Genomic DNA, 18,510 nt, shown 5'->3' with positions numbered 1-18,510 from the left:
GAACTGAGATAAACACCTAGAATACCATAGGGATCATTAGAACCAGCTGTCAGAACTGATGCCGCAATGAAAAATCTACCATGCTATAAAATCTGAACAGTGCAACCATCCCTCCATGCCATTGCCAAACCCCTGATAATCCATCCGGATCCACAATAAACCATTCCTTGAAATCACAAGATCTTAGTTTTCTTTCAACTTGTCGAGATTGATTTTTTGTTTCACAGATAAAACCAACCTCGGGGGAGTAGGATTTGCAAATCCCTTTAAGATTGTGGATTGTCAGGGGTCTCCCCAAACCCCGACAATTCCACGAGAGCAGTTTCATATTTCTCTAGGTGCCACTTGAAGGCTGGCACCCTCCACCGTCATAGCAATTATATGAGGGTTCTGAGTCTCTGATTTGTTGCCCATGGTGTAGAGAAAATCAGAATTGGTATTCAATGGTTCCAAAGAGAAATAAGATATATGGAATGAGTGAATAAGAAAACGGAATGAATTAAAAGAGGAATGAATTGGGAGAGAAAACGAAAATTAGGGAGCTAAGTGGAAAAGAAATTAAGAAAAGAAAGTAGAAGAAGATGGAAAATGGTTTGACGAAGAAAAGACAAAAAAAGGTGTAACCATGGAGGTGGCACAGTGAAACCCTAGCAGAGCGTCAGGCGCTAGATGAGGAGTACGTACTCCCACTTAGAGCAATAAAGACTACCAACCGATCGATATGAAGAATAATAAAATGTTCAAAAATATTAACGATATTCACATAGCCTTTTGTAAGTGGGATTATTATTAACTATTTATTTTTGTTTATTTTTAAAAATTTTTTGGTTACGTAATATTATTACCAATAATAATAATTATATTATAATTGGTACAAAAAATACTAGAAATTAGACGAACTAATAAAATTTATTATTTTTTATTAATAATTAATTATTAATATTTAAAAATATAAACTAAAAATATATTATTAAATTATTAAATTAAAAAAATATATTAATAATTAAAAATAATAGTTAAAAATAATAAATTTTAATAATTTTCTTTTTTTTAATGTATAAATCTATAAATAAGCGGGTCAAAGTTTGGAATGCTCGTAGGACGCTAAGTTTTATGACTCTACAACTACAAATTGGTTTAATTTAGCACCAAAGTTGATGTCATTACTTATTTGTAGTTTAATGCAGTTGGGTAATGCAGTTGGGTATGAACCAAAATTATTGCATTAGAGAAATGGAATAACGATGCCTCTCTTTTGAAACTTCGTCCTGCATAAGCTGGAAGCTGCTACAAAATTAACTATATACTAATCCACTAGGTTCATTTTTGTTCCGGCGTAGCCCAATGAAAACTGGAGATTCATTTCACAGACTGAAGATCTCGACGGACATTCGACTCGTATGTAAAGGTGACCTGCAGGTCATCTCACATCTAGCTGAGAATCTGAATAGCTGATAGAAGTTTTTCGATAGATAGATTATCACAAAGGGACCACTCAAGTATAGAGTATATAAAGGGGGAGAAATCTACTCTTACCAAATGTACGTTACTCTTACTTTAATTAGCCGTCTTTTTATATAGACACTTTAGCATCTATCGGAATGTCCTTACAAGTGGTCCCATCCGCCGACCCACCAATAATTCAGACGAATCATCTTCTCGTAAAGCTTGCACCCAGGTCCAGATTCTCCTCCATCGAATCCGTTGCTCATGACCCATCCTCACTCCATCCGATTCATCTCCCCTACGAACAACCGAACAATTTTTAATACTTTTTTATTACATGCTAAACCCTAAATTCATTATTAAATTAATCATTCTATATTTATATATAAATATATATTATTTAATTTATTTTAATATATATCTTTTATAAATAATCAACTTTTAATATAAATATAATATGAATAGTCATTTTATTATAAAAGATTATAAAGAAATAAAAAATAATATTATAATTAATAAAATTTATTATTTTTTACTAACATTCTAAATTTTAAGTACTAAATTTAAATTATAAATTTTTTTAATTTTAAAATATACAAAAATGATTAAAAATATAAATAATATTTATTTTAAAAGAAAAAGAGTAGTTAATATTAATAAAAAATATTAGAATGGAAATATATAGTGGATGTGGATCCTATGATATTGTGGGGCCCCGCTATGTTGGTGAATGGTGATCCTCACAATGCAGCCATACGACCGGCTTCAAACTTAGTATATTCCCTTTTAACTTGAGTTTCTCTACCAATCAAAGCAAGCAAAATTGAAACGCAACCATTATATTATGTGGACCCGACATGGATGAAAATCTATATTAATTAATTAGCTATCATAAAAGAATCTTGTCAGCAATCCGGGTAAACAAATTGAACCTTATTCTCTTAAAAAAATATATTTAAATATTAAAATTAACTACTAAATTAGTTTTTATATATTTATATATAAATATATATTATTTAATTTATTTTTAATATATATTTTATATTAATAAATAATTTTAATATAAAACTAATACGGTGGTTATTTAAAAAAGGAGAGAATCCAACAAGGGGAGATTAACATACAAAATCAGGTAGATAACATGCTTAATCATTAAACGGCTCAAAGGAGTGTATGAATTATCATTGATGTAAACCATATATAATTTACACTTTTTCTCTGCATTTGACAGTATAAGTACAAAAAATATGGAAAAGTATATATTTCAAGATCCTAATGAATTAATCTTCATGATGATGCTTAGCTTTGTCAATGGTACATGACAAGAGGAGGTAAGTTAGTATCATGTTGAAGAAAAGGCAAAGGCGTATAACCATGAACAAGGTCATGATAGAATTGATATTCAGCTTCATAGTCATGCAAACTCAACTCACTCTTCTGGTTAGTATGATAATGATGCTTAGCCTTAACCGATTTACCAAAGCCGAACATAGAAACCCTGTCACACACACCCAAAGCAAGCATGACAGCTTGGAATCCAGAAGAGTAATGAAACATAGCCTCATCATGAAGTGGACCCCACTCTTCTAACCCCTTCCCAGTCTCCAACACAAACCTTCTTAAAGAATAGTACTTCACAATCCTAGCGCACAAAACATCGAACCTTGGATCCGTTACAACCAATAAGCGTGAACGTGCACCCATGGACCTCTTGCATAGGGTGTAGTCCATGAAATGCGCCGGCTGGCATATGTACATAACCGTTGCCACGTCATCGTTGTATCCGTGGCACTTGCAACCAATCATTCTTGCGCAGCCATGTACGATGTTGCTGTTAACGAATGAGATGTTGGTTTTTGACCCAACGTTTTGCTCGAATCCTTGGACTCTTGCGTGGTTCAAACGAACAACAACCTCGTGGGAATCTATAAGCTTCCCGTAATGCTTCTTCAGCAAGATTCCGCTGTTTCCAACAACCGCACATGACGAGTATCTACTACCTTTGTGAGCATCGATGGGGTTTTTCACTAGTTGCGTTAACTCCGACATGATGCTTGTTGGTTCCAACTTTTTCTTCTGGAACCATTCTCGAAGGGCTTTGTGGAATTCTGGAAGCAGGTATCTTTGGTGGTGGTGGTGGTGGTGGTTTTGATCCAAGAGGTTGCGGATTTCGCGGTTCCATTGCGGTTCGGTGGGGTCGATGGCGGCGTGTTTAAGCAAGGCAGCTTCGAATGCGGGATCTTGCAGTTGGAAGCGGAGAAATAAGGTTCTGATGCGGATGGTTGTTGGAGAGTTATTGATGAGGAGTGTGGCAATGAGAAAAACCAAAAGTAGAAGCCAGAAAAGAGAACGAATATGGAAAGAGCGTTTCATTATATATTATTGTTTGTAACTAGTAATTAATTAATCGAAAGCACAATAACAAAAATAATAAGAAGAAGCTTAATTACTTGATGAAAAGAATGTATAATAATATGGTTGCACAGTGAAGATGAGCAGCATTAATATTGGAAGGGTGTTGAATGGGTTGGAGTGAAAGGTACGTAGCGAGGTTGGGTGTATGTGGGGCGAGGAGAATGCGGGGAAGCCATTATGCATCAGCCTGCAGCCTTAGCTTATAGTGTGGGTCCATTTGATTAGTCATAGTCAACCAATATTAATTTCCTACAAACTTCTCTTCTTATCCTTCTTTTATTTTTTAAGTAAATTCTCAGGATTCTAATGCAAAAACAAGAACCAAATGATTCATCAATGTATTGGTATCAAATAATACAGTCCAGCAGTCGCGGAGGCTGAAAAATTTTGTTGGAATGGCCAAAAATCTTAATAAAAAATTATATAATAATATGTAGAATTATATATGATTAAAATTAATAAAAAATAATTTTAATTTTGATTAATAAAAAATTTTGTTTAGATTAATAAACTAATTTGATTTAAAAAAAAAATCAGTTTTTACATAAACAAATTAGTTTTTACACATAAAAATTTATTTTTATTTAAAAAACTAATTTTTTTATCTAAAAACTGATTTTTCTTTTAAAAAATTGATTTTTTATTTAAATTATATAAAATAAATTATAACTTATAAATTATTTTTTAATATTTTAAAAAATTAATTTTATTTTTGATAATATTTATTTTTTAAAAGTCTCAAGATTAATTATTTTTATTATTATTTTTATTACAAATTAAATAATATAATACAACAAAATAAAGTCTTAAATTTCTAATAAAGTAAAAATATCAAAATTTATTAATGTAAACAGTGTTATACTATAATGACATTAAATTTATAAAGTTGATTTAAAAATAAAATAATAAATTTTTATTAAAACTGATATTACTACTAGTTATATTATAATTTTTATTATTTTAAAAATAAAATAATGCATAAAATTATATGAGAAGCTAAATACAATTTAATGTTAATTTTATAACGATATTTAATTTGTAACATTGATTTAAAGATATATCACTTGTTATTGATTTAAAGATATACTATTTATTATATTAAATAGGATAGGATAAAAAATTTAAAAAAAAATAGTAAAAATAAACATAAAATTTAAGTATATAAATTAAAAGTATATCAATTTAATCAAATAAATTAATTTTATTTTCTCTAAAGTAGAATTACTAATATTTTTACATTTTTAAGACTATGGCCCCTTGCTCACACAAAACTCCGCCACTGCAGTCCAGTCTAATTTTTGAAAAAACTAAAGAATGTGTAAGCGAAATTTACTTATTAGTAGTGAGGAGGAATAACAAAAGTTTGGGAATGTCAACGAAGAAATTATTGTATATAATCATATTTTATCTACCTGTGTTATAATTGTAAAATATTTGTGCTATTTATAATAAGAGCAATGCTATGTCATCAGTATAATTTATTATTTTCAGTTAGCATCAGTTAATTAGTAATATTTAAAATATTGATTAAAAATATAATACTAATAAGCTATTAGACTATTATAAAAATATTAATTAAAATTGCTGGTCTTAAGCTTTTCTCTTATAATAATTAAATAGTATTATTTTTCTATTCAATTCCCAAATAGTTTTAAGAAAAAATGAATGTAGTATTATTGAAGATTGTATTTTAAGATTCTGAGGATAATTTTGTCAATTCACATGATTTTGTATTAGGAAAAAATTAACTTTTTTCAACTAAATAATTAAGGCAATCACTCATTTTTCTGTTAAACTTTTTTTATAATAGCAACTCAAAATTTAATCCTTATGTATGTATTTATCTATTATTTTATTAGTCAAATATTGATTAAAGAAAATAATTCTCTAAAACGGATGAATATCTTAATTGTTATAGAAAAAGGTTATTAAGGTTCATGAATAGTCACAAAAAAAAAGGGTTCATGAAGATCTCAAAGCCACTTAGCTTGGACCACTTTTTAATCTCTCTTCTTCTTGTGGTTTTCGTGATTAGTCAAAGTTCTCTCCACGGAGGATGATAGTATGATTCTAAAGTCTCCTAGTAGGAATCTTTCATTCTATTGCCGTATCGTATCAGACCTTTCTAATTTTGAGCATATATGAATAGAATAACAAAAATAAGTATGGAAAAAAATATGCTTGAAAAATATATTATTATTATTATCTTTTGTAGTATTATTGTATTAATCACTTTTTTATTTAATAAAAAATAAAAAATAATCTTTGGCCTAACGGACTAGTCTATCTCATTTCATCCAAATTCACGAATTTATCGGTATAAATTTAATCATTTTTTATTTGGCAGATTTTAAATTCTAATCCTACTTATTCCTTTTAGTAAATTAGTCCAATGAGTTAGATCAATTTTACCATTTTTAAAAATAAAAATAGTTGAATTAAATAAATTTTATTTAATCTAATTTATGTTGTAAATATGTGACTCAATTTATGTTTCTTTTTTTTAAATGTCGTTCCTAACCTACTTAATGAATTATAATTTATAATTTATTAATTATAAATTATAAATTATAATTAATAAATTATATATTATATGGTAAAAGATCACACTTTACCCTCTAAAGTATAAATTTAAAATTTAGAGGATCCATATTCAAAATAAATATAAATCACATATAATAGAACCGAGTTAGTACTAAACTGGAGCATTTAAACTCTTCCTTTCAATAAAAAAATAATTAGTCCTATATTGATATCTTATACAATTCTATATTACCAATTCAGCAAATATCAATAAAACTCATGTTTCAAAAGATTAAAAGAAAACAATTAATTGTTGTTCATCACGTTATAACATCATTATTAAAATTCAAATACACGTCCTTTTATTCATATAACTTTAAAATATTATATCGAATGAGCCAGTCCAACTAGTTTGATGCGATAGCGCAGTAAAAGACTCTCCAGATCCAGCGAGTTGTGATGGAATCCTTCGAGATGACAATGAAAAATGGATATTTGGCTTTGCAAAGAAATTGGAAATATGTGGTGTGATTAATGCAGAGTTTTGGAATATCTTAATTAGGCTAAATCTAGCGTGGGAAAAAAGGAATAAAAAGAAGGGGTAAGTACGATTTTGGTCCCTTAAGTTTAGTGCCAGAATCGAATTCGTCCCTCTTGTTATTTTGTTATTAAAATCGTCCTTAATGTTTTTTTTCGTATTAAAATCGTCCTTTTTATTTTTTTTGGACAAAAATACCCTTACCACTACCAACATAATTACTTCCTCCACCACCACCACCAACACTAACACCACCGCCACAACCTCCACCACCAGCACCACCAGCACCACCACCAACACCGCCGCCGTCCCCCTCCCCCTCCCCCTCCCCCTCCCTGCACCCCCACCCCCACCCCCACCCCCACCCCCACCCCGCGTCACCCCCCCTCGCCGTCTTCCCTTCCCAGCACCCCCACCCCACCCCGCGTCACCTCCCCCTCCCTGTTTTCCCTTCCCCGCACCCCCACTCCCACCCCGCGTCACCCCTCCTCCCCGTTTTCCCTTTCCAGCACCCACACTCCCACCCTGCGTCACCTCCCCCTCCCCGTCTCCCCTTTCCCGCACCCACACTCCCACCAGGCGGCCCCACCCCTTCCCCGTATCCCCTTCCCCCCACCCTCCACCTCCACCACCACCAGAGAAGTAGAAACAAAGCAGAAAATCAACAAATCCAACACAAATTTAACACAAGCAAAAATAGAAAGCAACAAATCAACAAAGAAGAAGAAAAAGGTGATGGTGGTGCGGTGCGGTGCCGGAGGGCGGCAAGGCGGCGGCGGGACGGCGAGACTGCGGCGGCGGGACGGCGGCTTCCCTTCCCCCTTCATCGTCATCATCATCAGAGTTCTGGAGGAGGAGGAGGCGACGACGAGGTCACGGCGGCGATGACGGAGGCTCCCCGGCGCCGTCTCCGTCCCCCTCTTCCCCTCCCCTCCCCTCCCCCTTCGTTTCGTAACCCTTTTCTTCTCCCACCCCAACGCGTTTTTACGCGTTTTTTTTTTTTAATTTTATAATTTTTATTATTAAAATAGGATAGGGGTAGTTTAGGAATAAAACAAAAAATTTTATTGAAAAGGACGATTTTAATACGAAAAAAAACATTAAGGACGACTTTAATGGCAAAATAACAAGAGGGACGAATTCGATTCTGGCACTAAACTTAAGGGACCAAAATCGTACTTACCCCTAAAAAGAATTATCATCCAAAGCGATTCAAGCACAGCAATTAAAATAATCACAAACATCATTACAAGGGAGAATAATGAACATACCTCAATGAGAAGAATCCATCAATTGATGAAGAGAAATTGGTTCCTTTTGTTCAAACATATTTACAGGGAGAAGAATATTGTAGCTGACAAGCTTACAAAGATGACAGTGGAAACAAGAACTTGCAATCTGAGAGAAACCTCCATAGATGGTGGTGGCTGATCTTGTTCTTGATGAAGTTGGAGTAACTTTGTAGTTTGTACCCTAACAGGAGAACCAGAACATAGATTTTTTTTTTTTTTTTGGTATTTTATTGTGTGTTAGTTCTCTGGCCTCTTTTGGTCTCTTGGTTTTGGGTGTTAGCCCTTTATCCAAAAAAAAAAAAAACTTATGCCTTGATTAGGGTTGAAACTTGAAAGTGAATCAAGTTAGCCGGTGAATTAGTTTGAGTTCCATTCATTAACTTGATAAGCTAATTAAATTCATGAACTTGTGAGCTCACCTTGGACCTAAATTTAAACTCATATATTAAATTAATCGAATTTAAATTTGAGTAAACTTAGCTCATTAATTGACTCAATTATATATAAAGTTATAGCTAAATATTACTTATTATAGTTATTTATATTAATACATTTATTATATATTTTATATTTTTAATTTATAATAATGTTATATAATTTTACACACAAGCATTTTTTTTTTGGTGACTTTACACACAAGCATATATATAATTTATGGTCTTTTACAAATGATAATTTATTTATGAGAAATGTTAGAAGGCCATCAAAATTTATTATTTTTGGCCATCACTTAGCTATTAATGTTTAAAAATATGGGATAAAATATGTTGTTAGATTACTAGACTAAAAAAACTATACTAAATGAATTGAGTTGATGGCTAAATAATGACTAAAAATAATAAATTTTGATAGCCTCCTAGCATTTCTCTTAAATTTATATACATTTAAGTTATTTGAATTAGTTTGTGAATTTAAACCGATTTATGAACTTTTGATGAGCTGAATTTAGACTTTTTAATTAGGTTTGATTATTAATGACCCGAATTCAATATTTATGAGGTGATCTTGAGCTTAGCTTAACTTATCTTAGGTTAGTTCCTTATCGATCCTAGCCATAATCTATTAACTATAAATATAGTTCTTTTTTGGTCCACAATTCTCTCCTAAGTCTTAACTGAACTTGAAACAGTAAAAAGACTCCATCCAAAAAACAAAAAAGAAGAAACAGTAGAAAAACGAGAGAAATGTGAATTGTCTTAGAAAGAAGGGTGACACAAAGAAAGAAAGTAGAGCTTGCTTTTTTTTTTAAAATATTTTTCAGGACAATAGAGTCCCTCACTTCTATTTCAAGAGTACGTGGGTTGTCTGATATTTTTTTTGGAAGGTGGGAGGGGGAGATTTCGATATCAGTTTTTTTTACCAATTAGTATTATCTCATAAATCATTCTTTTAAATTTTTAAACTAGAACCGGTAAAATTATAAGTGGTCTTGACATAATTTAATTCAAATTATTAGCTAAATCCAATAACCTAAAAAGAAAAAAATACCGACATGCGCAATTAATCACCTTAATTCTCAATTTGCAATAATTTTTTTTTATTCATTAAAAAGAAAAACCATGGGCATGGGAAATCATTTTGTTTGTCTGTCGTATAGGAAAATTACTTTTGAACTTTTCGAAACTTACGGTGCGAGACAAAAGAGAAATAAATTCAACCGCAAATAAATGTCAACGACTATGAAATAGTTTTTTCTTTTTTTTCCTTCCCAAATTTAATTTACACAGGAACGCAACCACTTAACAACGACCATTGACCCACCCTCAAACCGCCCATTACGGCGGCCGATCCGTAAGCAACCTAACAGTCCAATACTCGGACCCGGATCCGAAATAATCCCGGTTTTAAAGGGAACAATCGCAAATACGAAATGACCATACTACCCATTCATTCTGTTCCTTCTTCCTTCAGATCTTGTCAAGCTTCTCAGCCTTGATGACGGGATTCGCCTTCGCGATCTGATCCCTCCCTAATCCCTTGAAATCGAACTCACAACCATGCTGCTCAGGATACCGGTGGGTCCCGCACAGCATCAGCCCGCACCGGCACTTGAACCCCGTGAGTCCCACGCGCCTCTTGCACGTCATGCACCGGTTCTGCAGAACCGGTTTCGCCGCCTCCGCGCGTGGCTGATCCACAGCATCTACCGCCGAAGATGACGAATCGATCGCTGCAGCTGGCGGAAACGAAGAGGAAGACGGCTGAGCAACGGCGGCGGGTGACGGAGATGGAGGAACCAGGGATTGGTTGAGAACGAGCTTGGCAGAGGAGGATTGTTGCTCCTTGAGCTGGAGATCGCGGTAACACTTGGAGCAGAGGTTCTGCGTGGCGGCGCTGCCGAAGAATCCGCAGTTGTTGGCGCAGAGGCGCGGTGCTTGGCATCTGTGTTCTTCCGCCATTACTGTTTTGTTGTTTGTCTCACCAAACCTGCAACGAACGAGATCGGAACCGATCAATGAATATTAAGATTCAAATTAACCCGAAGAAAAAAAGGAAAACTGTTTGGTTGGAGAGAAAATCAGAAATCTGTGATTCGAAGAGAAGAAAAGATGAGGAGGAGAAATTACCGTTAGGAGAATTGAAATATTGAGATGAATGATGAGAATTGAAGATAATGGAAAGGGGGAAATAAAAGAGAGGGGTTTGGTTGGGCTTTGAAGGAAAACAAAGAAGGGAATCTGGGATGGAATGAAGGGATTTTGAAGGAAAGTCCCAAAGAAAAGAACCCCAAAAGAGAAATAGAGAGAGAGTTGGGGACACACCAAAGGACGCTCCGTCTGGGATTCCTCCTCTCTTCCTCTTTGGAAAATTCCAGATACTTTCTTTCTCTCAAATCTTCTATTACTGAGGTTTTTTTTCCCCTTTTTTTTATTTTTAACTGTTTCTCTTTTCCTTTTATGTTTTCTTCTTTGGGTTTTTTTTGTGCACCTAGCGCGTCTATTATTTATTTATTATTCCGCGTTGAGGGAAAAAGGAAGGTTATTGAGGGCACTTTGTTTCTCTCTCTTGCGCAGGAGATGAGATGAGGTGAGCCGTATGGGACCGTGATTCAGTATCTTCTGGAAGCCGTTTAAGCTACGCTACTTCTTTTCTACAAACGAATTATTATGGGTTTGTTTGTTGTCAATTGTCACCTTGTGATTATTTATTTATTTACATGTGATATCGCGAATTTCCCCCACATAATTCTCGTTGCCAATAGTATTTACTAGTGTCAAGATATTTTCCGCGGACAAATAAATTCTCATTTTTTTGTTACTGCATTTTCGGCCTAAACATTTTTATATTATTGTCTAATTGAATTATTTTCTTAAAATAATTGTCATTTAAATAATAAATACAAAAAACTATTTTGGGTGATATAACAATATGATTATCTATCTAACCACATATTTCTTTCTTTAAAAAAAAATACAACGAATATGAACATAAAACTGTTAGTTTATTTTGTCAAGATATTTTACGTTAAAAAATTTTTAATTACACTTACTAGGGTAACCTTAATTAAGTGGCTGGCAAATTTGGACCGTCCTAAGGAAGGTGGGCGGTAATACATACGGCGCCGTGAGGAATGAGTCCACCAGATTCAGCGCATACGCTTTCTAGGCTGTTGATTCATACATTTGCTTCTATTTTTATACTTTCTCTTATAAAAAAAAAACAATTAAAAAGAAAAGTGAAAAAGGCAATCCTTTGAAGTTTGACATCACATTCACATATGCATAGGGTATAGCTAATTAGCCATAGAGTGAAAGCTGACAAGTCGAATGTCGTTGTTGGCCTCCGCCTCGGAAAATGGTTCCTAGAATATCATCATCATCATGTGTCAAGTGTCAACCATGCGATGTGAATATGTGACCCATTAAACCCCAATTTACACGCCTGGGCAAACCGATAATAATAATAAAGGCAACACAAACTTGAACGTTGGAGCCTTCATTTGTACCAACGTGTTTTAACTTCTAATAATATTACTGTATCCACTGGTCCTACACAGCTATACTACTAGCTTGGAAGAGTTCTTTAATTCACCTCTCCCCTGCAACTTGCAGGTTTTTTCCGTCCAATTTGCACATGTTATAATGATTCCACTGCAAAGACCTCCGGGGTTGCAACTCTAGTTCTTTTTCTTTTACACTGTGTTTGGATGAGTGGAATTTGGCAAGAAAGAAAATGGAAGAAGTGAAATTGGATGGAAAACTCAATTTTCTTTTGTTTGGATCACAAAAGAAATTGAATGGAAAATAAAAAAAAGACATGTGGGGCCATATAAAATTTTTTTTCTCAACCTTGCCAAGAAAATTGGTGGAGAAGAAAAAACATCATTGAAATTCCATATTTACCCTTTTGGTTTTAATAATTTTAATATATTATTATAATACAAATTTATATTTAAATATTATATATATTAGATAAATATTTAAATTAAATATATAAAATTATAATATTATATAATATTCATAAATATAATAAAATATAAATATATAAAAATGTTTATATTTTATTTTGTTATAAGGGTATTAATGTAATTTTATATTATTATAATTTTCTTTCTTCTCACTTTTCTTCTTATCTAAACAAAAGAAATTTTTCTTTCTATTTTCTTTTCATTCATTTTCTCCTCATCCAAACAACACATAAATAATTCTACTTTTCTTTTTATTTTCTTTCCTCCCATTTTTTTCCTCTTATTTTCTTTCCTTCTATTTTCTTTCCTATATCCAAACAAAGCCTTAGTATTACTAGTAGTGAACCGTGCACTTGCACGGTTTTAAACAAATCCTTTTTTTTTAATTTAAAGAATAACTATAGTATTATTATAATCAATTTGTATTTTGTAGGTAGTAAATCTAATCAATGTTCAAATAGTATCGTTCCAATTCACTCTTTTATAAAAATTAGTTAAACCAAATTAGAGATATTTAACTTTTGTAATTCAAGGAGGAGGGAGAATTCATCTTTTGTATATATACTATTAGGTCAATTCTATGGTGTCTATGATTTGATGTTTAAATTTTGTCTAACTTTCTTTTTGTAGTAGGTTTTGAATTTTTTAAAATTATTTATTTTTATATCTCTTAAATCAAATATTGATTTTTAACTCTTTTTAGTAAATAGGCACCACCTTTTAGATACGACACCATAGCATTCACCATATTATTATATCCGAGTAAAATATTTTTCACATAATAGAAACAACAATATAATTAAACTTATTTAAACTATTGTCCTTTTTTAAGATAACTTTAATCCTTTTTACTATTTCAAAGTATTTAAAAAAATTGAAAAAAAAACATAATTTTTGAAACGGGCAAAATAAATATCTTAATATCTTTACACAATAATTTGACTATTTTTAGAAACACACATGTAAGGACGGATCTAAAAATATTAATATGGGAAGTTAATAACATATATAATATTAAAATATTATGCAAAAAATTATATAATGTAAAATATATTACAAAAATATACCAATAGAAAATATATTTTAAAGTACAAAAAATATGTATATATTTTTTATTAACGAAGTGGTCAATTATTCGTATCATAAAATTTATCTATAATGGAATCTATGTTAAATTTTTTAGCAATTTTCTTTTTAATATAATTAAAAGACAATTAGTAAAAAATTTATTTTTTATTTTATTTCTGAGTTATTTTTCACAATATTCATACATAAAAAGATATCTCATTTGTACTATGATATCTCATTTGTACTATGTTATGCAACATATGAGGCCTACACTATGTGAACACTTCTTTTTTTTTTTCTTTTTTTTTTCAAAGATAAATATTATTTTATTAATATAAAATAAAAGTGTTTCCATAAGGAAGTACAAAAGAATTGGGTATTCCCATTTATCATCAACTGTGACTGAAAGACTAAGAGCTTAAAGAAGAGTAAAGTAAGAGTAAAGAAAAAGTAGCATCTATCAGGTATGGTTCACGAGTTCACGCACTAAATTGCTAGCTTCTTTCTAGCTTCTTTCACTATCTCTGGTGCTGGGCTTATTACCTTCTCAAAAACACACTGATTCCTCGCTTTCCAAGTGCTCCAACACAGCGCCGCTATGAGGAGGGTCTTTTGTCTACCGTCGAATTGAGCCGCTGTCCAGGATAAGACTCGTTGCCACCAATTGAAAAAAGTTTCTTCTTCTCTCATCCATAGGTCAGGGGTTATTAAGCTTAGGCTCCATATTATTGAAAATAGGGGGCATTGGAACAAAGCATGAGAAATTGATTTAGCCTTCAACATGCATCTTAGACAAGTGGCAGGAGTGGATGCGAACAGGCTGTGAACTTGTTGCAACACCGGAAGCTTTTCATGAAGACTTTTTCATAGAAAAATCTTAATTTTATGTGGTAATTTCAACTCCCAAATGCTATTCCAGACTCTGTTGTGTATGTTCTGGGACCTCAATGAAGTAGAAAAATGAAAGAATCCATAAGCAATTTTGTATCCTGATCCAACTTCATATATACCAGATTTTGTCCAGCACCAATTAACTTCATATACACTATGTGAACACTTGGACTTGATATTCTTATGAATACCATCTTCCATAACATGAAAAAAAAATTATATTCAATACAATGCAACTAACATCCATACAAAGGACCTAAGCAAGATTCTAAATATAAATTAATATAATATTTTTATTGATTACACAATTTTATTTGGATCACGTTGAATTCTAAATCTTTCATATATGTAGTATGAATTCTTGAACTACTAATAGAATCTTGTTTTTTTTTTTAAAAAAAAAAGAAATAATAAATAACATTAATATAATTACACAACATAAATAACACACCTTAAAAGAATTCAAAATCTCAAACTATACAAACAACAAATATATTAAGATTTTTATATAGAAAAACAAAATATGAAAGCTTTGTTTTAGTGGATCACATGAACCTGAAACAACACTACCAACAAAATGAGAATGTTAATGGAGATAATATTTTTCTCTAAAGGAATATGAGGACCATCAGCATGTAGATTGAACAACTGCAATAAATATAAAAGATAACTTAATAAACAAAATATCTTTTAAACAGAAACACAGACAAAGACCAAAAAAGACAATTAATATTTAACAACATGTAGAGATGTATTCAATTCATATCTAACAACACTTAAATTTACCACAATTAATAACTTCTTATTGATCAAATCAAAGATGATTTTAACAAAAATAGTGTAGTCATAATAAGACTATCAAAGAAAATAAAATAAAAAAAAATCAATAAAAAACACAACTAATAATATAATCAAGTTGAAACTACACAGTAAAAAAATACAATGAAAAGAGGCTGAAATAAAAAAAAAAATTTAAGACCTAAACTGAAACTTATATATAATCCATAGGAATGAGACTCCACCCTTTATATGTTCCATAATAATGTGACAATATAAGCGTAATTTCTGTCAATAACTTTTGGCCAATTGCCCAATTCACAACAACAGTAATCAACCTGCCTTGTAGACCATTACACCTAGTCAAAAGATGGGACAACAACAACAATCTGCTTACCATCTTTTATGGTTAAAGATGGATCATGCTCCTGAAGACTTCCAATAATATTTGCTAGTATCCTTGCCACAATGTTTTAAAACAAAGAAATGAAACAATTCGACAACATTAATAATCAACATTTTCTTACAAAACAAATCATTGATCAGGTAGAATTGCAAGTATAATCGTTCTCTAAAAGTTATTAATTTATTAAAAATGTCATTTGCACACTAAAATCAGTCACTAAAATCAACTATTATATATTTGTGTATAAATACATATATTTTATTTGTGTATAAATACATGTATAGTTTAACTCATTTTTAATGTGTATTTTATATTCTAATATGTATTCTACCTTAGTAGCTTAGTGATTCATTGTGATGTACATCTAGCTGGTTGTTAATTTATACCCGTGGAAAAGGACATCTTTTAACATTGACAATTATTATTATTAACTATTTTCTGTCAATTTTTTGTATAGAAAATACAAAGCTCTTGAGAGACACCAATTTTGAATAAAAGTCTTTTTCTCTTATACAAAGGTCAACTTGTTAAAATTTACATAAAATAATTAAAAGTAAAACAAACTCAGTTGCATTAACGAAGCTCTTTTAAATAACAGCAGTTTCACCAATAATCACGCCAGTCCTATGATCTAACGAAATTTCTTCTCCAATTTTTGCAGCAAAGAATGTAAATGTAAGTTCAAGAACCAAAGAGCTTACACTATCCTAAATGGAAGACAAACATCCTTCAAGATAAAAACTTAAAAATCTTTTTGCTAAAAGCAAAAAGTGAGGATATCAATGATTTATATGCTTCCAAGAATTAAAGAATAATAGCCAAGAATAATAGCCATCTACCTAAAAGCCTCTCCACTTATGGCCCAAACAAATCTCTTCGCTTTAAAAAATTCAAGATAAAGTTAACCCCATTCTTTCAACATTCTTGTTCAACATACTCATTTTTTCTAGTAAAATGGTAACTTGGAAACAAAACAACAAAATTGATGGAATATAAAATTATAGGAATATAATTACACACACAAATAAAACACAGAAATATCTCTGATGTCATATCTCACAAATTATGTCTTTTTCTTTGTTACACCAACGCTGGATGCATTTTTTGTGTGTACACTGCACAAAATCAAATAACAACAGATTAATTTTTTTTTTTACAGGATAAGCTACAATTTTCTTTTGCACTATAATATTTATGTTTCGAATCAAAATAGCATGTAGTAAAATTGAGTATTAAAAGGGATGAAAAATGTATCATACATTTGCTTTTTTTTTTTCATTTTACTTTCATATATTTTTCTTAGGTGAGGCACTCTACATTTGGACAAATTAACTTGATAATGTCAAGAAATTTAAATAAATGTTTAATTGTTTGCAATGAAATAATGATTGAGAATTTCTCATTGCAATTTAAATGGGGAAATAAAAGTAAGACGTGAAGCATTGGTCAAATTAATAAGAATGATACTTTTTTCATTTTACAACACAATGTATTACTCTATAGCAATTTAATATATGAAGTGTTCTTGCTGAGTTTGGCTGGTGTATAGCTCGTCCGTCGATGAATGTTTTCAAGCTTCTCGTCGGGATGAGTTATACGTCGGCAAGGAGAGAACAAAGGGGTGGGTACTTGTAAAAGACACTTCGACGCTCAAGTCAATAAGTATTTAAGAGATACAAGAATAATTCTATGAATATAGAATGTAAGACATGAAATAGAAGTTATCATGTGTTGTTTTGTGTTTATAATAATTCTATGAATATAGAATGTATTATTGAGATTAGATATAGAAGGTTCCTTTTATAGGCATAAAATTGATGAATAGAATTGATGTTATGACCGTTTGGTCATTAAGATAGAAATGATGGTCATTAAGTCGGTAATGAAGATGTCAGTTACAAGCAAAAGAATGAATGATAGTTAACGCCGAGTTATAACTCATAATGCATAATAAAGACTGAGTTATAAGGTGACGGATCACAGCCCCAAGCTTTGTCCGCCGATCATATGATCCAGGCTAAGTTTAGAAAATAAATGAGTTATAACTCGGTTAAAAGATGAGTGAATAATAATATGGTGAGCCCCCAAGCTTAGTCGGGTTATTATGTCGGCACTTATTCAAAAAATAATTGAGTGATAAGAGTCATTCAATCAAGATAGTTGTGTGGGGGATACTTTTCCGCTTAAGAACAATTTTAGCATTTGATTGTATGTGAACTGAAAAGTTCAGAGATAGATATCCATTGACGGAATCGATTGTATGATCCGAGGATATAATGATTAATTGTCTTGGAAATTTTTTCGGGCCACAACAACTTATTGATAAATTTCTCACTCAAAGCAATTAGTTATTGAATATTTACAATTTATAGTGAAGGTCATACGACATGAATAAGATAAATTGAGAAAATGAATATGTCTAAAATCGCAACATATATTGAATAATATATATTGTAAATATAAAAGAGTTCAAAGTAAAAAAATATACCTTGACAGTTGATAATTGTAGAGAAGAAGACGACATATATGAAAATGTCATACATGTATGTCAAATGCGAATATCTGAATTTTGTTTTGTAGGACATGCTTTAATTTGATAATAAAACGATAAGATAACAGTTATTGAATTATACATTTAGTATAATGCTTCTAGCAGTTACAGTATGACGAAGAATATTCCTCGTGCAATAATAGTAAATTTTGAATGTTTGCATGTGTTTTTGCTTAACTTTTTGTATTAAACAAA

The 18,510-nt window shown here is 31.4% G+C and overlaps 1 protein-coding gene and 1 pseudogene across 1 annotated transcript; both read right to left on the bottom strand.

Moving 5' to 3' along the window:
• Positions 1 to 2,623: 2,623 nt before the first annotated feature.
• On the bottom strand, positions 2,624 to 4,031 carry LOC107610392 (beta-1,6-galactosyltransferase GALT29A pseudogene; annotated as a pseudogene).
• A 5,847-nt stretch (positions 4,032 to 9,878) lies between these two features.
• Positions 9,879 to 10,613, bottom strand: LOC107613698 (zinc finger A20 and AN1 domain-containing stress-associated protein 3). The gene has a single exon (XM_016315807.3). The coding sequence runs from the start codon at positions 10,611 to 10,613 to the stop codon at positions 10,122 to 10,124; it is 492 nt and encodes a 163-aa protein (XP_016171293.1). The 3' UTR covers positions 9,879 to 10,121.
• Positions 10,614 to 18,510: the final 7,897 nt, after the last annotated feature.

Source organism: Arachis ipaensis, chromosome B8, assembly GCF_059453495.1.
Source record: "Arachis ipaensis isolate K30076 ecotype BB chromosome B8, ASM5945349v1, whole genome shotgun sequence".
Classification (NCBI taxonomy): domain Eukaryota; kingdom Viridiplantae; phylum Streptophyta; class Magnoliopsida; order Fabales; family Fabaceae; genus Arachis; species Arachis ipaensis.
This window is presented reverse-complemented; position numbering and strand designations above follow the sequence as displayed.

Excerpts from the sequence above, each read along its gene's own strand:
- LOC107613698 (XM_016315807.3), bottom strand. The coding sequence starts at position 10,613 with ATGGCGGAAGAACACAGATGCCAAGCACCGCGCCTCTGCGCCAACAAC.